Source organism: Heterodontus francisci, chromosome 13 (assembly GCF_036365525.1).
Source record: "Heterodontus francisci isolate sHetFra1 chromosome 13, sHetFra1.hap1, whole genome shotgun sequence".
NCBI lineage: Eukaryota > Metazoa > Chordata > Chondrichthyes > Heterodontiformes > Heterodontidae > Heterodontus > Heterodontus francisci.
The window spans coordinates 99,036,883-99,057,584 of record NC_090383.1 but is presented as its reverse complement, the minus strand read 5'-3'; the positions used below and the strand labels follow the sequence as shown (position 1 = coordinate 99,057,584).

Sequence of the window (20,702 nt, the reverse complement as noted above, 5' to 3'; positions counted from 1 at the left end):
CTCAGTTCCCAACACAGATAGTAGCAGACTCAGTTCCCAGCACTGATAGTGGTAGACTCAGTTTTCAATACTGATAGTGGGAGACTCAGTTTTCAATACTGATAGTGGGAGACTCAGTTGCCAACACTGATAGTGGTGGACTCAGTTTTCAATACTGATAGTGGGAGACTCAGTTTTCAATACTGATAGTGGGAGATTCAGTTTTCAATACCAATAGTGGGAGACTCAGTTCTGAACACTGACAGTGGTAGACTCAGGTTTCAATACTGATAGTGGGAGTCTCATGTTTTCAATACCGATAGTGAGAGACACAGTTCCCAACACTGATAGTGGTAGACTCAGTTTTCAATACTGAGAGTGGGAGACTCACTTTTCAACACTGATAGTGGTAGACTCACTTTTCAATACTGATAGGGGTAGACTCACTTTTCAATACTGATAGTGGGAGACTCACCTTTCAATACTGATAGTGGGAGACTCACTTTTCAATACTGATAGGGGTAGACTCAGTTCCCAACACTGATACTGGTCGACTCACGCTTCAATACTGATAGTGGGAGATTCAGTTCCCAACTCTGATAGTGGGAGACACACTTTTCAATACTGATAATGCGAGACTCAATTCCCAACACTGATCTTTGGAGACTCAGTTCCCAACACTGATAGTGGTGGACTCAGTTCCCAACACTGATAGTGGTGGACTCAGTTCCCAACACTGATAGTGGGAGTCTCAGTTTTCAATACTGATAGTGGGAGACTCAGTTCCCAACACTGATAGTGGTGGACTCAGTTCCCAACACTGATAGTGGTGGACTCAGTTCCCAACACTGATAGTGGGAGACTCAGTTCCCAACACTGATAGTGGTAGACTCACTATTCAATACTGATAGTGGGAGCATCACTTCCCAACTCTGATAGTGGGAGACACACTTTTCAATACTGATAATGTGAGACTCAATTCCCAACACTGATCGTAGGAGACTCAGTTCCCAGCACTGATAGTGGGAGACTCAGTTTTCAAAACTGATAGTGGAAGACTCAGTTGCCAGAACTGAAAGTGGGAGATACAGTTTTCAACACTGATAGTGGGAGACTCAGTTTTCAATACTGATAGCGGGAGTCTCAGTTTTCAATACTGATAGTGGGAGACTCAGTTCCCAACATTGAGAGTGGGAGACTCAGTTTTCAATACTGATAGTGGGAGACTCACTTTTCAAAACTGATAGTGGAAGACTCAGTTGCCAGCACTGAAAGTGGGAGATACAGTTTTCAACACTGATAGTGGGAGACTCAGTTTTCAATACTGATAGCGGGAGTCTCAGTTTTCAATACTGATAGTGGGAGACTCAGTTCCCAACACTGATAGTGGGAGACTCAGTTTTCAATACTGATAGTGGTAGATTCAGTTTTCAATACTGATAGTGGGAGACTCACTTTTCAACACTGATAGTGGGAGACTCAGTTCCCAACTCTGATAATGGGAGTCTCAGTTCCCAACATTGATAGTGGGAGAATCAGTTTCCAACATTGATAGTGGGAGACTCACTTTTCAAAACTGATAGTGGGACATTCAGTTTACAACACTGATATTGGTAGACTCAGTTTTGAATACTGATAGTGGGAGACTCAGATTTCAATACTCAGAGTGGAAGACTCAGTTCCCATCTCTGAAAGTGGCAGATACAGTTTTCAACACTGAAAGTGGGAGATACAGTTTTCAACACTGAAAGTGGGAGACTCACTTTTCAATACTGATAGTGGGAGACTCAGTTCCCAGCACTGATAGTGGTGGACTCACTTTTCAATACTGATAGTGGGAGACTCAGTTTTCAATACTGATAGTGGGAGACTCAGTTTTCAATACTGATAGTGGGAGACTCAGTTTTCAATACTGATAGTGGGAGACTCAGTTCCCAACACTGATAGTGGTCGACTCACTATTCAATACTTATAGTGGGAGACTGACTTATCAATAATGAAAGCGGAAGAGTCAGTTTCCCACACAGATAGTAGCAGATTCAGTTCCCAGCAGTGATAGTGGTAGACTCAGTTTTCAATACTGATAGTGGGAGACTCAGTTTTCAATACTGATAGTGGGAGACTCAGTTCCCAACACTGATAGTGGGGGACTCAGTTTTCAATACTGATAGTGGGAGACTCAGTTTTCAATACTGATAGTGGGAGTCTCATGTTTTCAATATCGATAGTGGGAGACTCAGTTTTCAATACTGATAGTGGGAGTCTCATGTTTTCAATACCGATAGTGGGAGACTCAGTTCCCAACACTGATAGTGGGAGACTCACTTGTCAATACTGATAGTGGGAGATTCAGTTTTTAATACGGATAATGGTAGACTCACTTTTCAACACTGATAGTGGGAGACTGAGGTTTCAATACTGATAGTGGGAGACTCAGTTTTCAATACTGATAGGGGTAGACTCACTTTTCAATACTGATAATGGGAGACTCACTTTTCAACACTGATAGTGGGAGACTCACTTTTCAATACTGATAGTGGGAGACTCAGTTTTCAATACCGATATTGGAAGACTCCGTTTTCAATACTGACAGTGGGAGACTCAGTTCCCAGCACTGATAGTGGGAGACTCAGTTTTCAATACTGATAGTGGGAGACTCACTTTTCAATACTGATAATGGGAGACTCAGTTTTCAATACTGATAGTGGGAGACTCAGTTTTCAATACTGATAGTGGGAGACTCAGTTCCCAGCACTGATAGTGAGAGACTCTGTTCCCAGCACTGATAGTGGGAGACTCACTTTTCAATACTGATAATGGGAGACTCAGTTTTCAATACTGATAGTGGGAGACTCAGTTTTCAATACTGATAGTGGGAGACTCAGTTTTCAATAGTGATAGTGGGAGACTCAGTTCCCAGCACTGATAGTGGTGGACTCACTATTCAATACTGATAGTGGGAGACTCAGTTTTCAATACTGATAGTGGCAGACTCAGTTTTCAATACTGATAGTGGGAGACTCAGTTTTCAATACTTATAGTGGGAGACTCGGTTTTCAATACTGATAGGGATGGACTCAGTTTTCAATACTGATAGTGGGAGACTCACTTTTCAATACTGATAGTGGGAGATTCAGTTTTCAATACTGATAGTGGGAGACTCAGTTCTGAATACTGATAGTGGGAGATTCAGTTCCCAACTCTGATAGTGGGAGACACACATTTCAATATTGATAGTGGGACATTCAGTTTTCAATACTGATAGTGGGAGACTCAGATTTCAATACTGATAGTGGAAGACACAGTTCCCATCTCTGAAAGTGGGAGATACAGTTTTCAACACTGAAAGTGGGAGATACAGTTTTCAACACTGAAAGTGGGAGACTCACTTTTCAATACTGATAGTGGGAGACTCAGTTTTGAATACTGATAGTGGGAAATTCAGTTCCCAACTCTGATAGTGGGAGACTCACTTTTCAACACTGATAGTGGGAGACTCAGTTCCTAACACTGATATTGGGAGACTCACTATTCAATAGTGATAGTGGGAGAATCACTTTTCATTACTGATAGTGGGAGACACACATTTCAATACTGATAATGCGAGACTCAGTTCCCAACACTGATAGTTGGAGACTCAGTTCCCAGCACTGATAGTGGGAGACTCAGTTTTCAAGACTGATAGTGCGAGACTGACTTATCAATACTGAAAGCGGGAGAGTCAGTTCCCAACACTGATAGTGGGAGACTTAGTTTTCAATCCTGAAAATGGGAGACTCAGTTCCCAACACTGAAAGTGGGAGACTCAGTTCCCATCACTGATAGTGGTAGACTCATTTTTCAATGCTGATAGTGGGAGACTCAGTTCGCAACACTGATATTGGGAGACTCACTTTTCAATAATGAAAGCGGGAGAGTCAGTTCGCATCACTGATCGTGGTAGACTCAGTTTTCAATACTGATATTGGGAGACTCAGTTCTGAACACTGATAGTGGTAGACTCTGTTTTCAATACTGATTGTGGGAGTCTCATGTTTTCAATACTGATATTGGGAGACTCAGTTCTGAACACTGATAGTGGTAGATTCAGTTTTCAATACTGATAGTGGGAGTCTCAGTTTTCAATACTGATAGTGGGAGACTCACTTTTCAACACTGATGGTGGGAGACTCAGTTTTCAATACTGATAGTGGGAGTCTCAGTTTTCAATACTGATAGTGGGAGTCTCAGTTTTCAATACTGATAGTGGTAGACTCAGTTTGCAATACTGATAGTGGGAGACTCAGTTCTGAACACTTATAGTGGTAGACGCTGTTTTCAATACTGATTGTGGGAGTCTCATGTTTTCAATACCAATAGTGGGAGACACAGTTCCCAACACTGATAGTGGGAGACTCACTTTTCAACACTGATAGTGGGAGACTCACTATTCAATACTGATCGTGGGAGACTCAGGTTTCAATACTGATAGTGGGAGACTCAGTTTTCATTACTGATAGTGGGAGACTCAGATTTCAACACTGATAGTGGGAGACTCAGATTTCATTACTGATAGTGGGAGACTCAGTTTTCAATACTGATAGTGGGAGACTCAGTTTTCAATACTGATAGTGGGAGACTCAGTTTTCAACACTGATAGTGGGAGACTCAGTTTTCAACACTGATAGTGGGAGACTCAGTTTTCAACACTGATAGTGGGAGACTCAGATTTCAATACTGATAGTGGGAGATTCAGTTCCCAACACTGATAGTGGGAGACTCAGATTTCATTACTGATAGTGGGAGACTCAGATTTCAATACTGATAGTGGGAGACTCAGATTTCAATACTGATAGTGGGAGATTCAGTTCTGAACACTGATAGTCTTAGACTCAGTTTTCAATGCTGATAGTGGGAGATTCCGTTTTCAATACTGATAGTGGGAGACTCAGTTCTGAATACTGATAGTGGGAGATTCAGTTCCAAACTGTGAAAGTGGGAGACACACATTTCAACACTGATAGTGGGACACTCAGTTCCCAACACAGATAGTAGCAGACTCAGTTCCCAGCACTGATAGTGGTAGACTCAGTTTTCAATACTGATAGTGGTAGACTCAGTTTTCAATACTGATAGTGGGAGACTCAGTTTTCAATACTGATAGTGGGAGATTCAGTTTTCAATACTGATAGTGGGAGACTCAGTTTTCAATACTGATAGTCGTAGACTCAGTTTTCAATACTGATAGTGGGAGACACAGTTTTCAATACTGATAGTGGGAGATTCAGTTTTCAATACTAATAGTGGGAGACTCAGTTCTGAACTCTGATAGTCGTAGACTCAGTTTTCAATACTGATAGTGGGAGACACAGTTTCCAATACTGATAGTGGGAGACTCACTTTTCAACACAGATCGTGGGAGACTCAGTTCCCAACACTGATAGTGGTAGACTCACTATTCAATACTGATAGTGGGAGCATCACTTCCCAACTCTGATCGTGGGAGACACACTTTTCAATACTGATAATGCGAGACTCAATTCCCAACACTGATAGTGGGAGCCTCAGTTTTCAATACTTATTGTGGCAGACTGACTTATCAATAATGAAAGCGGAAGAGTCAGTTCCCCACACGGATACTGGGAACACAGTTCGCATCACTGATAGTGGTAGACTCAGTTTTCAATACTGATAGTGGGAGACTCAGTTTTCAATACTGATAGTGGGAGATTCAGTTTTCAATACTGATAGTGGGAGACTCAGATTTCAATACTGATAGTGGGAGATTCAGTTCTGAACACTGATAGTCTTAGACTCAGTTTTCAATGCTGATAGTGGGAGATTCCGTTTTCAATACTGATAGTGGGAGACTCAGTTCTGAATACTGATAGTGGGAGATTCAGTTCCAAACTGTGAAAGTGGGAGACACACATTTCAACACTGATAGTGGGACACTCAGTTCCCAACACAGATAGTAGCAGACTCAGTTCCCAGCACTGATAGTGGTAGACTCAGTTTTCAATACTGATAGTGGTAGACTCAGTTTTCAATACTGATAGTGGGAGACTCAGTTTTCAATACTGATAGTGGGAGATTCAGTTTTCAATACTGATAGTGGGAGACTCAGTTTTCAATACTGATAGTCGTAGACTCAGTTTTCAATACTGATAGTGGGAGACACAGTTTTCAATACTGATAGTGGGAGATTCAGTTTTCAATACTAATAGTGGGAGACTCAGTTCTGAACTCTGATAGTCGTAGACTCAGTTTTCAATACTGATAGTGGGAGACACAGTTTTCAATACTGATAGTGGGAGACTCACTTTTCAACACAGATCGTGGGAGACTCAGTTCCCAACACTGATAGTGGTAGACTCACTATTCAATACTGATAGTGGGAGCATCACTTCCCAACTCTGATCGTGGGAGACACACTTTTCAATACTGATAATGCGAGACTCAATTCCCAACACTGATAGTGGGAGCCTCAGTTTTCAATACTTATTGTGGCAGACTGACTTATCAATAATGAAAGCGGAAGAGTCAGTTCCCCACACGGATACTGGGAACACAGTTCGCATCACTGATAGTGGTAGACTCAGTTTTCAATACTGATAGTGGGAGACTCAGTTTTCAATACTGATAGTGGGAGATTCAGTTTTCAATACTGATAGTGGGAGACTCAGTTCTGAATACTGATAGTGGGAGACTCAGTTTTCAATACTGATAGTCGTAGACTCAGTTTTCAATACTGATAGTGGGAGACACAGTTTTCAATACTGATAGTGGGAGAATCAGTTTTCAATACTAATAGTGGGAGACTCAGTTCTGAACTCTGATAGTCGTAGACTCAGTTTTCAATACTGATAGTGGGAGACACAGTTTTCAATACTGATAGTGGGAGACTCACTTTTCAACACAGATCGTGGGAGACTCAGTTCCCAACACTGATAGTGGTAGACTCACTATTCAATACTGATAGTGGGAGCATCACTTCCCAACTCTGATCGTGGGAGACACACTTTTCAATACTGATAATGCGAGACTCAATTCCCAACACTGATAGTGGGAGCCTCAGTTTTCAATACTTATTGTGGCAGACTGACTTATCAATAATGAAAGCGGAAGAGTCAGTTCCCCACACGGATACTGGGAACACAGTTCGCATCACTGATAGTGGTAGACTCAGTTTTCAAAACTGATATTGGAAGACTCCGTTTTCAATACTGACAGTGGGAGACTCAGTTCCCAGCACTGGTAGTGGGAGACTCAGTTTTCAATGCTGATAGTGGGAGACTCAGTTCTGAATACTGATAGTGGGAGACTCAGTTCCCAGCACTGATAGTGGGAGATTCAGTTTTCAATACTGATAGTGGGAGACTCAGTTCTGAACACTGATAGTCGTAGACTCAGTTTTCAATGCTGATAGTGGGAGATTCCGATTTCAATACTGATAGTGGGAGACTCAGTTCTGAATACTGATAGTGGGAGATTCAGTTCCCAACTCTGATAGTGGGAGACCCACATTTCAATACTGATAGTGGGAGACTCACTTTTCAACACTGATCGTGGGAGACTCAGTTTTCAACACTGATCGTGGGAGACTCACTTTTCAACACTGATCGTGGGAGACTCACTTTTCAACACTGATAGTGGGAGACTCAGTTTTGAATACTGATAGTGGGCGGCTCGCTTTTCAATAATGAAAGTGGGAGACTCAGTTCCCAAAACTGATAGTGGGAGACTCAGCTCTCATCACTGATAGTGATAGACTCAGTTTTCAATACTGATATTGGAAGACTCAGTTTTCAATACTGATAGTGGGAGAATCACTTTTCATTACTGATAGTGGGAGACACACATTTCAATACTGATAATGCGAGACTCAGTTCCCAACACTGATAGTTGGAGACTCAGTTCCCAGCACTGATAGTGGGAGACTCAGTTTTCAAGACTGATAGTGCGAGACTGACTTATCAATACTGAAAGCGGGAGAGTCAGTTCCCAACACTGATAGTGGGAGACTTAGTTTTCAATCCTGAAAATGGGAGACTCAGTTCCCAACACTGAAAGTGGGAGACTCAGTTCCCATCACTGATAGTGGTAGACTCATTTTTCAATGCTGATAGTGGGAGACTCAGTTCGCAACACTGATATTGGGAGACTCACTTTTCAATAATGAAAGCGGGAGAGTCAGTTCGCATCACTGATCGTGGTAGACTCAGTTTTCAATACTGATAGTGGGAGACTCAGTTTTCAATACTGATAGTGGGAGTCTCAGTTTTCAATACTGATAGTGGGAGTCTCAGTTTTCAATACTGATAGTGGTAGACTCAGTTTGCAATACTGATAGTGGGAGACTCAGTTCTGAACACTGATAGTGGTAGACGCTGTTTTCAATACTGATTGTGGGAGTCTCATGTTTTCAATACCAATAGTGGGAGACACAGTTCCCAACACTGATAGTGGGAGACTCACTATTCAATACTGATCGTGGGAGACTCAGTTTTCATTACTGATAGTGGGAGACTCAGATTTCAACACTGATAGTGGGAGACTCAGATTTCAGTACTGATAGTGGGAGACTCAGTTTTCAATACTGATAGTGGGAGACTCAGTTTTCAATACTGATAGTGGGAGACTCAGTTTTCAACACTGATAGTGGGAGACTCAGATTTCAATACTGATAGTGGGAGATTCAGATTTCAACACTGATAGTGGGAGACTCAGTTTTCAATACTGATAGTGGGAGACTCAGTTTTCAATACTGATAGTGGGAGACTCAGTTTTCAACACTGATAGTGGGAGACTCAGTTTTCAATACTGATAGTGGGAGATTCAGTTTTCAATACTGATAGTGGGAGACTCAGTTTTCAACACTGATAGTGGGAGACTCAGTTTTCAACACTGATAGTGGGAGACTCAGATTTCAATACTGATAGTGGGAGACTCAGTTTTCAACACTGATAGTGGGAGACTCAGTTTTCAACACTGATAGTGGGAGACTCAGTTTTCAATACTGATAGTGGGAGACTCAGTTTTCAACACTGATAGTGGGAAACTCAGTTTTCAATACTGATAGTGGGAGATTCAGTTTTCAATACTGATAGTGGGAGACTCAGTTTTCAACACTGATAGTGGGAGACTCAGATTTCAATACTGATAGTGGGAGATTCAGTTCCCAACACTGATAGTGGGAGACTCAGATTTCATTACTGATAGTGGGAGACTCAGATTTCAATACTGATAGTGGGAGACTCAGATTTCAATACTGATAGTGGGAGATTCAGTTCCCAACACTGATAGTGGGAGACTCAGATTTCAATACTGATAGTGGGAGACTCAGTTCCCAACACGGCCAGTCATCACCTTGATGAGCACAAAAATTCACCAAGCTTCACAAAAAGATGAAGGGAACAAAACATAACTGGCAATATGAATGTATTTTGATTTTCAGTTGGTGGGTTCTGAATGCTGAATTTATATTTTATGCACCAGGGTGAGTTTTTACAATTAGCGGTGGGATCAGTAATTTAACAGATATGACCTGCTCCTTCGTAACCATGTCTTTTTTAATTCATTTTTGAATTACGGTGTAAGACAGACCTGAATTATTGTTGGCAATTACCTGGCGGAAGCCAAATGCCTCAAGACAGACAGGGAGGGAAAGTCAGAGACTGATGGCATGAGACTGCTCTTGTACTTGCTTCTGGCAGAGGCATGAATGTCGGATGCCTGACGACATGGCTTCTCACATGATGGTGGAGCATAGTCTTGTTAGACAATGACAAACAGAATGGAGAAAGGGAATAATGTGGAGTGTAATACAATGTCAAAATGGAGGAATTTCAGAGGCTGACATACCCTTGAACAGTGTAAAAGACTGAGCTTTGCTGTTTTTTTTGCAGGTCCTTTGGAGTGTTACTGTGGGAAATCTTTTCACTTGGGTATATGCCATATCCCAGTAAGAGTAACCAAGAGGTGCTGGAGTTTGTCACCAGTGGTGGCCGAATGGACCCACCCAAAAACTGCCCTGGTCCTGTGTACGTAAATTCTTCTTGAACTGTTTTGCATCTGTTTTGTTAGAGGTTTTATCTAGACAAATTAAATCTTTCTGCTGTTTCAGTCTCTAGAGTACTATGATCCGCTTCTTTCAGTGTTACTTGCATTTCATTGCAATAATGTACTTACTGACAGGCTAGGTACACAGAGATCTATGGTTAGATAGCTTTCATTTCTACAATGGGCTTCCAATTGGCAGGCAAATGACTGGGATTGAGATGATCTAGCTTACTTCAGTTAAATTAATAATGTAGCACCTTACAATTGATTTATTTTGGAGCAGTGTTGTATGCAGTCTGAGACGATGCAATGTAGCCAGAATTATACATAAGGAGCTGCGATGATGTTTAAACATAAGATAATTTTAATCGCTGAGGGCAGGATTTTCAGCCCCTGATGGGGGCGAGCAGGGAACTGGGCAGGTACGAAAATTTGCGCTACCAGTCGGCATGCTGCTTTACCGACTCCATCCCGCCCCCAGAGGCAAGGGGCGGGTAGCCACTTAACAGTAGTTGCAGGCCAATTAGGGCCTATTGCCAGAGGCCGACTAGAATTTTCCAGTTTGGCCTCCAGGCCCACCAAAGCATCAGGGAGCAGGCCAGCTGCATGGAGGCGGCCTCCTGGTGGCAGACCTGGGGGACCAGCTCTCCAGGCAGGCTTTGAAGAATGCCCTGCCTGCCTAGCTTAGCTGCAGCTGTATGCCACCCTATGGAGGGCCTTGCCCTGAGGGGATTTTTTTAACTTAAGAGATAAAAAAGCTGGAGAGAGGGTGCCTCCATCTTGAAGCATGCTCTCTCTCTCTCTTGCCTGTAAAGACAAGCGTCAGTTTCTTCAGTGCTGGAGGGCCTCCTATTGGCCCTCCATCTTCAAAAGCTCGCCTCAGGATAGCAAACCTGCCCTCAGGCCACTATGTGGCAAATTCTGGGAAAATCACTACCAGGTGACTGTCCCCCACACAAAGCTGAATTTTGTGCTTCTGTCTAAGGCGGGTTCAGTGGCGTGGAGGGACGGAGAATTGCTGTGGAGTTGTCTGCCTCAAAACCCAGTGCTGTACCGCAGTGTCCCGATAATGTCAGAGGCGGGGAAGTACTGTGGCAGTATTGACACCCCAACGTAACAGCAACGTAATTTAAATTGCTGAAATACTGTTTAGCATTAATTTGAATGTAATTATTCTTGATTCTACGAATGGTCCGTAATTTTGTGAGTGACGTGGCAATCACGTGCCTTCAGATTTGCAACCCTGAAAGGGAAGATAACCTGACCGTAGCACATAGGGAACGTGGGGAAGTATTGGGGGAGGGGGCTGGGTACTGCAGCCGTTGCTGCTAAGCTGAGTGTCCAAGGGAGTTCTGTGTACTGCAAGAGGGATGTGTTTACCAGGTGAACTCTGCAAGGGGGATGTGTTTACCAGGTGAACTCTGCAAGGGGCAAGTGTTTATTGGGTGAACTCTGCAAGGGGGTTCTGGGTATCATATGTGTTTGCTGGGAGTGCTTTATAAAAGGGTTCTGTGTATCGGATGTGTTTACTGGGGGTGCTCTGCAAGCGGGTTCGGTATATTGGATGTGTTTACCCGGGGTGTTCTATAAGGGGCTTCTGTGTATTGGATGTGTTTACCGGGGGTGCTCTAAAAGGGGGTTCTGCGTATCGAGCGTGCTCTGCAAGGGTATAGGTTGTATCTGTCCGGGGGCCATTCGAGGGTATCATAAATGATGTTGTCATGTGTGTGATGTCTATCACAGCTGGAAAAGATGGTAGACCAACATTAACCTTCAGTCTTCGGGCACATCAGGCATCCGGTCGAGCAAAGATTGATAAACATATTTGGCTAGACAGACTCATCTCTGCATCGGAAGAGAGCTGAAGGTCCCAGATCACCTGCCATGAGTCTCATAGAACCTGTGTTTCTGAATGCCCTTGACAAGCCCAAGAGACAGCTGCGCCTGACCCTGAAGCTCCAAGACACGAACAGCAGCAGCCTGTCAAGGCCAAGAAGGGCCCAAGTACAGCAGAAAGTCTGCAGGACTCGCATCACCTACCTGCAGATGTCCAAACAACACTGTCAGCGAAGTCTACGGCTCTCCAGGGAGGCTGTCACAGACTTATGCAGCCTTTTGCAGGACGATTTGCAACTGATGGGCTTTGGTGGTCACCCCATGCCTGTGGCACTAAGGATAATCATAGCACTCAACTTCTATGCATTGGGATCTTTTAAGGGATCCACTGGGGACATGTGTGGCATCTCCCAGGCTGCAGCCCACTGCTGCATCAAGAAGGTGACCAATGCCATGTTCAAGAGGGCCAGCGACAAGGTGCGCTACCAGACTGAGGGCCATCGGATTTGGGGCAATAGCTGGATTCCCACAGGTGCAAGGTGTGATAGATTGTACGCAAGTGGTCATCAAGGCTCCCAGGGACCAACCAACCGTCTTCATGAACAGGAAGGGCTTCCATTCAATCAACGTTCAACTGGTCTGCAACCACCAAAAGCATTTCCCACAGGAAGCAGCCACAACGCCTACATACTTCAACAGCTCCAGGTGTCTCAGCTTTTCAATCCCCCCACTTGCCTTCAGGGGTAAATTCTCAGGGACAAGGGCTACCCATTGAAGATATGCCTTCTGACACATCTGAAGAACTCTCGCAATGCTGCGGAGGAGAGGTACAATACCTGCCACAGATCCACCTGAGCGACCATCGAGCAGGCCACTGGGCTGCTGAAGATGAGATTCTGTTGCCTTGATCGATCTGTTGGAGCCCTGCAGTATGCCCCAGTGAGGGTTTTGCATATCGTGGTGGTCTGCTGTGCTCTGCATTTCAGACAGGGCAGGCCTTACGTGATGAAGGGATGCATGAGCGACAAACATCCTCTGACGAGGAGGATGCGGAGGAGAAAGAGAGCCAAGCAGCTATGGAAGATGACAACACAGCGATGGAGGCCAGATATGCTGAGCGATGTGCAAAGGAAGCAAGAGACAACCACATAATGATTCACTTTCAGCCACCCTAATGCCTACTCAATAATAATGCAATGAAGACTGACCCTCATGCATGTAGTCTTCCGCCTCCTTTCCATCCTGCGTTACCTGAATGCAGACCAGCTGTACCTCAGTTGGTAGCACTCTCATTACTGTATCAGAAGGTGTGGATCAAATTCCACTGCCCTGCCTTTAATTAACAAACACCATGGATAAAGGGGCTCCTGTGGAGGTCCTCTGCTTAGATTTCCAGAAGGCATCTGACATGGTGCCACATAAAGTTTACTAAGCAAAATGAGCTCATGGTGTTGGGGGTAACATATTAACATGGATAGAGGATTGGTTAGTGAACAGGAAACAGAGAGTAGGTATACATTTTCAGGTTGGCAAGATGTGACAAGTGGAGTGCCACAGGGATCAGTCCTAGGACCTCAACTCTTGACAATTTATATCAATGACTTGGATGAAGGGACCGAATGTATGGTTGCTAAATTTGCTGATGACATAAAGATAAGTCAGAATGTAAGTTGTGAAGAGGGCATAAGGAGTCTGCAAAGGGATACAGATTGGTTAAGTGAATGGACAAAAATTTGATAAATGGAGTACAATGTGGGAAAATGTGAACTTACCAACTTTGGCAGGAAGAATAGTAAAGCAGCATATTATTTAAATAGAGAGAGATTGCAGAACTCTGAGGTACATAGGGATCTGGGTGTCCTGGTACATGAATCACAAAAGGTTGCTATGCAGATACCGCAAGTGATTAGGAAGGCAAATGGAATATTGTTGTTTATTGCAAGGGGAATGGTATATAGAAGTAGGAATGTTTTGCTGCAGTTGATTCGGGTATCGGTGAGACCACATTTGGAGGAATGTGTACAGTTTTGATCTCCTTATTTTAAAAAGTATATAAATGTGTTAGAGGTAGGTCAGAGAAGGTTCACTCGACTGATACATGGGATGGGGTATTATGAAAAAAGGTTGAATAGGTTGGGTCTGTATCAATTGGAGTGTAGAAGAATGAGAGATGATCTTATTGAAACATATAAGATCCTGAGGGGACTTGACAGGGTGGATACTGAAAGAATGTTACCCATTGTGGGAGAGACTAGAGCTAGGGGACAGTTTAAAAATAAGACAGAGATGAGGAGAAATGTTTTCTCTCAAAGAGTTGTGAGTCTTTGGAACTCTTTCTCAGAGAGCTGTGGAGGCAGGATCATTGAATATTTTTAAGGCAGATGTAGATAAATTTTTGACTAACAAGGAGACAAAGGGTATCAGGGGAGGCAGGAAAGTGGAGTTGAGGCCACAATCAGATCAGCCATGATCTTATTAAATGGTGGAGCAGGCTCGAAAGGACTACTCCTATTCCTAATTCATATGTTCATATGTGCGCTAGGGCCCATGGGGGAACATATGTTGATTACTTCTTCAGTCACATTTCCATGGTCACATTGGCACTTCTCCAATAGTTTTGGAATTTAGAGGGTCACAATTAAGGTGTGGTGGAAGCTGGTTTCCACACAATGAAGGCTAATGTTTGGCATAAAAGAGCGTTTCATTAAATTGTGCATCACATAATTGCGTTATCAATAAATAACCATGTGTGGCTAGGTGATTTTTTTTATACACTTGCAGATGCTCCTACATGGTGTGCCCCTCCGCTAGCAAGTGTGCTGGAGGCAGGCTGCTGATCAGGACACTCCTTGGCTTTGGCGGGCTCTTCTGGGTAACTGGAGGGCCCCAGCTGCCTGAGAGTTTCCTGCACTAGTGCAGGACTCTCCTCAGGCATCGCAGCTGCTGGAGCTGGCCTCACTGGTGGAGAGGCTGAGGAGCAGGTGTCCACACTCGGAGCGCCCCGAGGGGAGCCCCCACATGTGAACCACATCCTCTCCTCCTTCCTCCCGAGGCTTGCATGAGCCTCCTTGCTAACCAGAGAAGGACTAGGAGCAGGAAAAGTCTCCAGGCTCTTAGTCCTTCTTCTGCCTTAACACTGCTGATCTGAGCTTATGGCTAAGGCGAGGGTTTGCAAGTCTTGGCACATCAGTGGAATGTGGCTCTCCAAGAGGGTCGCCAACCTCTCGATAGAGGAAGCCATCTGCTCACATGCCTGGGACATGGCAGCAATCATGGCATGGATGAGCTCCTCCATCGTTTGCTCAAGGCTACGCATGGCCTCTGGCATCTCTTCCAGATGTTGCCTTAGTTCTCCTTGAAACTCCAGCATGCCCTGTGCTGACGACACCAGAGTCTCGTCATCAGCCTGAGGCTCAGCATAGACCTGGCCACCCACAGTCTTCCAAATGATGTCCTAGGGGGAGTATTTGCTAGAGTGGTCGGGGAAGGTTTAAACTAAAATGGCAGGGGGATGGGAACCTTTGCAAGGACTCAGAGGAGGGGAGATCAAAGACAAGAACAAAAGACAGTAAGGAGAAAAAGAAAAGTGATAGGCAGAGGAATCAAGGGCCAGAATCAAACAGGGCCACAGTGAAAAATAGTGGGAAGGGGACAAGTAATGTTAAAAAGACAAGCCTTAAGGCATTGTGCCTTAACAGACGGAGCATTCGCAATAACGTGGATGAATTAATCGCACAAATAGATGTAAACTGGTATGGTGTAGTCAGGATTACGGAGACATGGCTGCAGGGTGACCAGGGATGGGAAATGAACATCCAGGAGTATTCAGTATTTAGGAAGGACAGACAAAAAGTAAAAGGTGGTGGAGTTGCATTGCTGGTTAAAGAGGAAATTAATGCAGTAGTGAGGAAGGATATTAGCTCTGACGATGTGAAATCTGTATGGGTAGAGCTGAGAAACACTAAGGGGCAAAAAAGTTAGTGGGAGTTGTATATAGACCCCCAAACTGTAGTGGTGATGTTGGGAATGGCATTAAACAGGAAATTAGAGACGGATGCGATAAAGGAACATCTGTAATTATGGGTGATTTTAATCTGCATATAGATTGGGCAAATCAAATTAGTCACAATATCGTGGAGGAGGAATTCATGGAGTGTATAACGGGATGGTTTTCTGGACCAATACATTGAGGAACCAACTGGAGAACAGGCCATCCTAGACTGGGTATTGTGTAATGAGAGAGGAATAATTGACAATCTAGTTGTGCGAGACCCCTTGGGAATGAGCGACCATAATATGATAGAATTCTTCATCAAGATGGAGAGTAATGTAGTTGATTCTGAGACTAAGGTGCTGAATCTTAATAAAGGAAACTACGAAGGTATAAGACGCGAGTTGGCTATGACGGATTGGGAAACGTTACTTAAAGGGATGACGGTGGATAAGCAATGGCAAACATTCAAAGAGTGCATGGATGAACTGCAACAATTGTTTATTCCTGTCTGGTGCAAAACGGGAAAGGTAGCCAAACCATGGCTTACAAGGGAAATTAGAGATAGCATTAGATCCAAGGAAGAGGCATACAAATTTGTCAGAAAAAAACAACAGACCTGAGGATTGGAAGCAGTTTAGAATTCAGCAAAGGAGGACCAAGGGATTGATTAAGAAGGGGAAAATAGAGTACGAGAGTAAGCTTGTGGGGAACATAAAAACTGACTGTAAAAGTTTCTGTAGGTATGTGAAGAGAAAAAGATTGGTGAAGACAAATATAGGTACCTTACAGTCAGAAACAGGGGAATTTATTATGGGGAACAAAGAAATGGCTGACCAACTAAATGCATACTTTGGTTCTGTCTTCTCAAAAGAGGAGAAAAATATCATACCTGAAATGTTGGGGAACACAGGGTTTAGTGACAGGGAGGAACTGAAGGAAATCAGTATTTGTAGAGAAATGGTGTTGGGGAAATTGATGGGATTGAAGACCGATAAATCCCTAGGGCCTGATAATCTACATCCCAGCGTACTTAAGGAAGTGGCCCTAGAAATAGCGAATGCACTGGTGGTCATCTTCCAAGATTCTATAGACACTGGAACAGTTCCTGCAGATTTCAGGGTAGCTAATGTAACCCTACTATTTGATAAGGGAGATAGAGAGAAAACAGGGAATTATAGACCAGTCAGCCTGACGTGGGGAAAATTCTAGAGTCCATTATGAAAGATTTTATAGCAGAGTACTTGGAGAACAGTGGTAGAATTGGACAGAGTCAGCATGGATTTACGAAAGGGAAATCATGCTTGACAAATCTACTAGAATTCTTCGAGGATGTAACTAGTAGAGTTGATGAGGGAGAGCCAGTGGATGTGGTTCATTTGAACTTTCAGACGGCTTTCGACAAAGTCCCACATAAGAGATTAGCGTGTAAAATTAAAGCGCATGGGATTGGGGTAGCAGACAGGAAACAAAGAGTAGGAATAAACGGGTCTTTTTCCGAATGGCAGGCAGTGACTAGTGGGGTACCGCAGGGATCAGTGCTAGGACCCCAGCTGTTCATAATATATATTAATGATTTAGGTGAGGGAACTAAATGTAATGTCTCCAAATTTGCAGACGATACAAAATTGGGTGGGAGGGTGACTTGTGAGGAGGATGCAGAGAGGCTTCAGGGTGATTTGGACAGGTTGAGTGAGTGGGCAAATGCATGGCAGATGCAGTATAATGTGGATAAATGTGAGGTTATCCACTTTGGTAGCAAAAACAGGAAGGCAGATTATTATCTGAATGGCTATAAACTGAGAGAGGGGAATGTGCAACGAGACCTGGGTGTTCTTGTACACAAGTCGCTGAAGGTAAGCATGCAGGTGCAACAGGCGGTAAAAAAGGCAAATGGTATGTTGGCCTTCATAGCGAGAGGATTCAAGTACAGGAGCAGGGATGTCTTGCTGCAATTATACAGGGCCTTGGAGAGGCCACACCTGGAATATTGTGTGCAGTTTTGGTCTCCTTATCTGAGGAAGGATGTTCTTGCTATAGAGGGAGTGCAGCAAAGATTTACCAAACTGATTCCTGGGATGGCGGGACTGATATATGAGGAGAGATTGAGTTGGTTAGGATTATATTCGCTGGAGTTCAGAAGAGTGAGGGGGATCTCATAGAAACTTATAAAATTCTAACAGACTTGACAGAGTAGATGCAGGAAGGATGTTCCCGATGGTGGGGGAGTCCAGAACCAGGGGTCATAGTCTAAGGATACGGGGTAAACCTTTCAGGACTGAGATGAGAAGAAATTTCTTCACCCAGAGAGTGGTGAGCCTGTGGAATTCGCTATAACAGAAAGCAGTTGAGGCCAAAACATTGTATGTTTTCAAGAAGGAGTTAGATATAGCTCTTGGGGTGAAAGGGATCAAAGGATATGGGGTGAAAGCGGAAACAGGTTACTGAGCTGGATGATCAGCCATGATCATAATGAATGGCAGAGCAGGCTCGAAGGGACGAATGGCCTACTCCTGCTCCTATTTTCCATGTTTCTAACTATCAGAGGCCTCGGCTGTCTGAGCCTCAGCCAGCTGCTCAGGCATGTGTGGTGCTCTCACCAGCTTGTGACCCTGATTCTAAAGCTGAGCAGTTACACACCGAGGTGAAAGTAGCTGCGCTGGTAGAAGGTGCAGGAGAGTCATGGAACGGTGCATCTTCTGAGTGTTGCTCCTCCTCAGAGATTGACTGGAGTCCTTCCGGGGCTGCAGTCACCTGTGAATGCCGACCTGCAAGATACAATGAAAATGTGTGGGTTAGGCTACACATATCCCATTAATGACAGTATGCCAGAGCTATCTCTCCATTATTAATTAATTTTTAGCTGATCGGCAATAATCACTCTCTTGCTCAGGAACGCAGGGCTCCCGATCTCCCTGTCTGAAATAGTGCGTCCACCTTGGCCCACCACTACTTCGAGGGGCCTCTTCTTCGGCCTGGCTGAAAGGACACATGTCTGGTACTCTGCCATTGGTCCTGGCTGCCTTTCTCCTGTTACGGGCCCCTTTGCTCCTGCTAAGGGAAGGATGTAACAATTATAAATTGGCAATTATAAGTTTCAGCATGATGTTTCTGCTAACATTGGCCCCTCATCTACAACTGGGGGATGTAATGTATCTCATTCTGACTCAGCCAATCATGGGATTTATTTGGGCTGAGGTATAATCGAGGGAGACCTGTTTCACAGATGCAGTTAGTCATTTGTCATGAATCTGTTATTATCTCCCTGTCTTTGGAATGGCAGTGGCACCCTCACCATATGGCACACACTCTGGTGACAACCAAATCTCACAAAACAATTTTGGAACGTATCACTTACCTTGGCTGTATGCAGGAGGTCATTGACCCTCTTCCTGCACTTCACCCAGTTGTGTGAGGTGACCCCACAGCTGTGACCTCCTCTGCGATCTCCAGTCAGACTTACTTGGTCAGGCAGGAGGACCTCTTCTTGCCATCGCTGGGGAAGAGGACTTCCTACCTCTCCCTTGCAGCCTGGAGGAGAATCAGCACGGAGGCATCATTGAAGCATGAGGCCACCCTTGCTCTGACCTCTGACATCCTCAACAGTCTTCCCAGTGGAGTTGTTTGTTGATGTTGCAATTGATGTTAATGTAGAGACGTTTCCGATGAATGAACTGCTGTAGAATGCAAGGAAAGAGTGAATGCAGGGCGGGCAGGCTCTTAAAGATGGCGCCAGCACCTGCTCCAAGATCAGCTGATCCTGTGATTGGCGTCTCACCAGCTGTCCCCGCCACGTGATTGGAGGAGACAGCCACCTACATTATGTTAAATGGCTGCCCACTGCATAATCACCGCGGCAGAACTCTCACGTGAAACACGGGACGGCCGCCATTTTGTGCACCCGCTGCCATTCCCAGTGGCGGGATCATTAAATTCAACCCACAATGTGGGCTTCTGACCCCCATTTGACCCTGATGTTGGGGTCCCAAAGCCTGTGGAGAACATCCTGCCCCTTGTCTCAGTAATTAAAAGGAATTTAAAATAGAGTTTAAAAAAAACTAACCTGACTTAAGTATAAAAGTGTTGCTATATAGCACAGTAAAGGAATTGAGACGTGGCATATAACCATGTTTAATAGGACTGACTATAAGAGTTAGCACATTTTCATCCAATAGGGATTCGCAGACAACATTTGAGTTTCTGAAGTGCATTCCAAAATAATCAAACACATGAAAAAAAGAAATGACTTTCCCTTTAACTACCGAGATTGAATACTCTTGGAATATTTTATTTTTATCTTCAGTTGTCACGTGAGAACGAGGGAATAATTAAAGGCTCTCAGCTGCAGCTTGATTCGCAGTCCATGGGTCCTGATCACACCCACAGCATTGACAGGTCTAATGATGTTCAGATAGACCAAATTTCACATTAACATAGGCTCTGTAATTAAGGGGAGTTTGCAAGCTGATTTATATACTTTTTCCTGTGGTAGTTATATTGGGAACAGTTTGAGAATGAAATGCATAATTAACATGTCAAAGTGTAGCTGTGTTTGTGTCCATGGATCTAACTTTGAAGCATTGCAGTATTGTCCTCTAGTCTTTAGCATGTCAGTATCCATGCTGAAGCCAGTTTAATGTAGGGCTGCCACCTTCTCCCAAGTCCAAAACTTGACAAGGACAAGATAGGGGCAAGGAAGAGGGCGGGCGGGCCTGTGGCTTCAGTTCTGATACTTTATTGTTGATGAAAGTTCTTGCAAACCGTAATGACTGTTGCCTCCACAAATGCAGCAGCAGGTGATTCTCCCCCAAAAACATATGCCTGGTGATCCATTACTGCTTCTTGGAGAGCCCAA

The 20,702-nt window shown here is 44.1% G+C and overlaps 1 protein-coding gene across 2 annotated transcripts in view; it reads left to right on the top strand.

The window, feature by feature from the left end:
- Positions 1-20,702, top strand: part of LOC137376531 (ALK tyrosine kinase receptor-like) — a 1,023,571-nt gene that overhangs the window by 969,330 nt on the left and 33,539 nt on the right. For both annotated transcript variants that reach the window (XM_068045253.1, XM_068045252.1), the window contains exon 27: positions 9,867-10,001. In XM_068045253.1, coding sequence (XP_067901354.1) covers positions 9,867-10,001 — 135 coding nt within the window. The remainder of the gene's footprint in view (positions 1-9,866; positions 10,002-20,702) is intronic.